At 71.4% G+C, this 4,585-nt stretch overlaps 1 protein-coding gene across 1 annotated transcript in view; it reads left to right on the top strand.

Moving 5' to 3' along the window:
- Positions 1-2,115: 2,115 nt before the first annotated feature.
- Positions 2,116-4,585, top strand: part of CBS (cystathionine-beta-synthase) — a 25,510-nt gene continuing 23,040 nt past the window's right edge. Inside the window, 3 exon segments of the mRNA XM_012731093.1 lie at positions 2,116-2,330; positions 4,143-4,249; positions 4,416-4,550. Of these exon segments, the coding sequence (XP_012586547.1) occupies positions 2,122-2,330; positions 4,143-4,249; positions 4,416-4,550 (451 nt within the window). The 5' untranslated portion in view covers positions 2,116-2,121.

Genomic DNA, 4,585 nt, shown 5'->3' with positions numbered 1-4,585 from the left:
GGCCCTGCGCCCGCCCCCGCGGCCAGGTGGGGGTGTCGGCCTGGGGCCGGCTAGGAGGGGCCCTGGCGTTGTGGACCATCGGTTTTTCACAGCATTTTGGGTGAGAAAAAGCCATTTTGCAAGTTGCTTTTTTCTGCCCGCTGTGTGGGATTAGGGTGACGGTGGATCCTGGCGATCCCCCGCCCCCAGCCCCCGGGGCCGACGACTGGCGAGGGGCTGGGGGAAGGGGAGGGGGGCGGGGACGCAGAACTTTTCGCCTCCCAACGGCCCCTTAGGGCACCTGTCCCAACTTGGGCCCAAGTATCTCGCTCCTGCTGGCCGTGACCTGAGGTCTCTGGAGCACTGTAGGGGCTCGGTTTCCCCCCCCCGAAAACTCCCATTTTTCCCGTGAGCTACCTTGAGTGCTCTCGGCCATAACCGGTGCCCCTGGGCACGCGCGTGCAGGGTATGGGAGTCCGGGAGCCCGCGCCCGCCCCAGGTGAGCTCGCGCGCCCCAGGTGAGCCCCAGGTGAGCCCGCGCCCGCCCCAGGGGAGCCCCAGGTGAGCCCGCGCCCGCCCCAGGGGAGCCCGCGCCCTGGGACACACGTTGGTCGCTGGCCTAGCGCGAGTGGGCGGGGCAGCCGGAGCGGGGCAGCCGGAGCCGGCGGGTTCAGATCCGGGTCGGCGCAAGTGGCCACCTGCCAGGTTCCTTTGGCTGCGGGGCCCTGGCCCGTTCCCAGCTGTGCTCTGCTCCCAGCAGTCCCTCAGGCGGTCAGAGGTTAGAGCTGGGAGCCGGCCGGTGGCCAAGGAGGCTCCAGGCCCTGGGGCTGCCCGCGGTCTGCTCCCCTGGGGCCAGTCCTTGCTAGGGTCCCCTCGCCCCAGCCGCCCTCGCCCCAGCCGCCCTCGCCCCAGCCGTGAGGGGGACTTTGCAAGGTGGCAGGGTGGCTGCCTGGCCTTCTGGGGGGGGGGGTCCCAGAGGAAGAGCCGGGGCCTGGGGAGGTGTGTGGGCTGGTGAGACCAGAAGTGTGACCCCAGGATGGGAACGACTTTGGGGGCCTGAGGCCTCACCAGCAGGCAGCTGGGGCGATGCCAGAGGCTGGGGTCCCTGCGGCGGCCGTGGCCAGGCCGGGCTGGTGGGCAGGACCCGGCCACCACCAGCCAGGCCCCGCGCTCTGGGAGGAGCCGAGCCCGGGCCTTCCCAGGCTGCCTTCCTCTGCCTGTGGGGAGGCCTAGCCTCCGTGGGGAGCGGCGCCCCGCCCCTGGAGCGCCCCTGGGACCAGGCCCCGGCCCCAGGACTGGGAGCGGCAGGCCTGGGCGTGCTGCCGTGTGGGGACAGGCGCCACCCCACCCTGCCACAGGGCCGAAGCCCATGTTGCTCCGTGTCCCGCCGGCCTGCTCCGGCTGGCCTGCTCCCATGGGCCCCTGCTTCGTGCCACCCCGAAACTCGCTGCACTGGCTCGTGAGCCTCAGAGTCACCAGCCGCGACGGGGTGAAGGTAGGGGCCCCCGACTGACCCTGGCTCCCTGCAGGGAGTGCGGGGGCCTCTGGGGGTGCGGGGGCCTCCGGAATGTCCAGGTGGGCAGCTCAGGGGCACTGACCCTGGCACACTCCCCTGCCCTCCGTATGTTTTGTCGCGTCTGTCCCTCGTGGCTCAGGTGGTCACACAGTTAAGTCTCACAGGCCCTTTCTGGCCGCTGCAGCTGGACATGCTCCCAGCTCCAACACCGCCCCGCCCCTCCGGCAGGCCCCGCCCCTCCGGCAGGCCCCGCCCCTCCGGCAGGCCCCGCCCTGTCTCCCCGTGGGGGTGCCTGGCGTGGAAAACTTGCTCAGGTCTGGGGCTACAGCGCGTCGTGTCCACGCGCTGCTTTTATCCCCATCACGCAAATGGGCTGCGAGAGCGGCCCTGCTGAGCAGCCGCTGTCCCCCGCGGGCCGGCACAGGGCCGCCAGGCCCCGCCCCTGCACCCCGAGAGTGCCGCTCCGCTGGGATCTTGGCTCCGCCCCACGCGTGCAAGCCCCGCCCCTGCCTTGTACATTTAACCTTCCGGAGCCGCCGCGCCGCCCGCAGCGGCCCGTGCTGCCCGCCTTGCAAGCGCCGAGCCCCGCGGCCCGCTGACCACCACCCCTGCCCCCAGGACCCAGCATGCCGTCTGAGAAACCCCAGCCGGAACAGGGGTCTGGAGGGTGCCCCCACCTCTCAGGGGCACGTCCAGACACCGGGAGCCCCGAGACGCAGCCCCTGGGGGCCAAAGCTGTGCAGGAGCGTCAGTGGATACGGCCCGACACCCCCAGCAGGTGCTCCTGGAGGCTGGGCCGGCCCCCCTCCGACTCGCCGCACCACCACACCAGCCTGTAAGTCGCTGCCCGTCCCTGGTGGGGTCGCTGGGGCCACACAGGCCTGCGGACCCCGGGGCCCTCGCTGCTGTGGTCACTCTGCAAGGAGGGGCGGTGAGCCGGGGGCTTTTACAGAAGAGCCGCCCAGGCTGCGGAGGCCAGGTGGGCCAGGGTGGACAGCTGGCTGGACGGCAGTGCTGGTGCGCATGCAAGGCCGGGCGAGGCTTCTGGCCGGCGTGTCTGGGCACAGCCGGTCTGGGGTCCTGTTGCTCCTGCGGATGCGGGGTCATGGGCACTTCGGGGCCTGGGGCCTGTCCGACCCTGGGCTCGCCTGGGGACAGCCCCCGGGGACACCCCAAACTGGTGTGCTGCTGGGCAGGTGCCGGTCTGGCCGGGGAGACCCCAGCACTGCGGCCTCGCACAGCATGGCCGCCTGCGGTCAGCTCTGCGTCCCGTGGGGCAGAAGGCGGCGTGGGGCTATCCCCAGGCGCAGCACTGGGGGCTGAGGGTGGGGGCGGTGCCCACGCCAGGCCGAGATAGGCGAGGCTGCACCCGGCGCCCTGGACCGGGAGGCCGCTGGCCAGCCGGATGGCCTCGCTGCCAAGACAAACCGGGGCAGTGGGTGGAGGGCCTGGGCCAGGCTGCCCCGGCAGGACGGAGACACCGGGGCTCTGGGGGCCAGGTGGGGTGGTCTGACCAGCCCCCCTGTCACAGCACCCCTCCCGCCTGTGTCCCCTGCATGGCCCATAGCCCCTTTGAGGCTCCTGGGGGCTGCGGCCCCCCCGGAACTTGGAGTGCTGCCCATTGACCCCCAGACACACAGGCTGGGTGGTTTGGGGTCCCAGAGGGGGTGGCCTCGGGAGCTGGCAGTCCAGAGGTCATCCAGGGTCCTCGCTGAGACCGGCCCTGGACTCCTGCCCTGGTCACCTTGGACAGCCGCCCCCCAACTCCCCGAGCCTGGCATGGAGTCAGGAGCCCCGAGTTTGCTGCCTGCCCCACTCCTTGCCCAGCAGTGGACCTTGCTTCTCCACTGACCCCCAGAGCCTTGGGGTGACCCTGTTGTCCGCTCCCTGGCCTCTCCCCGCTGCCCAGCTTTGGCTTTAACTAGTTAATGAGTCAACCCACGTTGGGGGCCTGGCCTCCCTCCAAGGCCGGTCGCAGCCCTTTGCCCGCAGCCCGTTCTCCCGCAGCCCCACCTTCGCAAGCCCGCACGAGGGCGGCTGGGGGTCTGCTTCCTGCCCTGTCCACACCCCAGCGGCAGGCAGGAGTCCCTGCTGCCCTGGATGGTCCCCTGCCCCGTGGGCAGGGCTGCGGTGGCGGTCCCCAGCTCTTGGGTCCCGGCACCCCAACTCTGTGCCCAGCAGGTGGGGGAACGGGCCGAGACCTTTGAGGACAAGGCTCGGGAGGGTGGGGGTGGCCCCGAGTCCGGGTCGCACGTGGAGGACGGCGCCCTTGTGAGGGTGGGAGGGCTGCGGAGAGGCGGCCAGCACCGGACGGCGGGGTCCTCAATCTGGACGCTCCGGGGCCTGGAGACCTCCTGAGGGCCGGTCTGCCCTAGCCTGAGCCCAAGGGCAGAGTGACCAAGCAGCTCTGTTCTCTGGGCGACACCAGGGTGTACTGGGCGCAGGGTCGCTGCTGGGCCCCGGGCCACCCTGGCAGGCGGCCCTGGGCAGGCGGCCGGTGCCATGCGAACAGGAACCGCCTGCAGCAGGATCCACCTGCCCGGCCTGGGCCCGGCCGCATGGATCCGCAGGCGCCCAGCTCTGCCCACCAGCCTGCCCTGGTTTCCTTGACCCGTGCTTTCTGGGTGACTGTGACTCCCCGCCCCAGGACCAGCCCCCCCAAGATCTTGCCAGATATCCTGAAGAAAATTGGGGACACCCCCATGGTGAGGATCAACAAGATCGGGAAGAACTTTGGGCTCAAGTGTGAACTCTGTGAGTAGGGCCTCCTGGGGGCGCGGGAGGGCCTCAGGCCAGGATGGCCGGGCGGGGGCCAGCGGGTGCGTCAGCTGGGCAGAGGCTCCAGGCAGCCCTGCGCAGCCACACCCGGGTCAGCCGAGGGGGGCTGCCCGGCCCCACCTCTCTGACCCGGCGCTCCCAGTGGCCAAGTGCGAGTTCTTCAACGCGGGCGGGAGCGTCAAGGATCGAATCAGCCTGCGCATGATCGAGGACGCCGAACGCGCCGGGACCCTGAAGCCGGGGGACACCATCATCGAGCCCACGTCGGGGAACACGGGTGGGTCCCGCGGCGGGCGGCCCCTCCTGCGCCGC

Source organism: Condylura cristata, unplaced genomic scaffold (genome assembly GCF_000260355.1).
Source record: "Condylura cristata isolate star-nosed mole 26May11 unplaced genomic scaffold, ConCri1.0 scaffold00003, whole genome shotgun sequence".
Classification (NCBI taxonomy): domain Eukaryota; kingdom Metazoa; phylum Chordata; class Mammalia; order Eulipotyphla; family Talpidae; genus Condylura; species Condylura cristata.
Note: the sequence above shows the minus strand (reverse complement) of the source record. Positions and strands in the feature narration are given on the sequence as shown.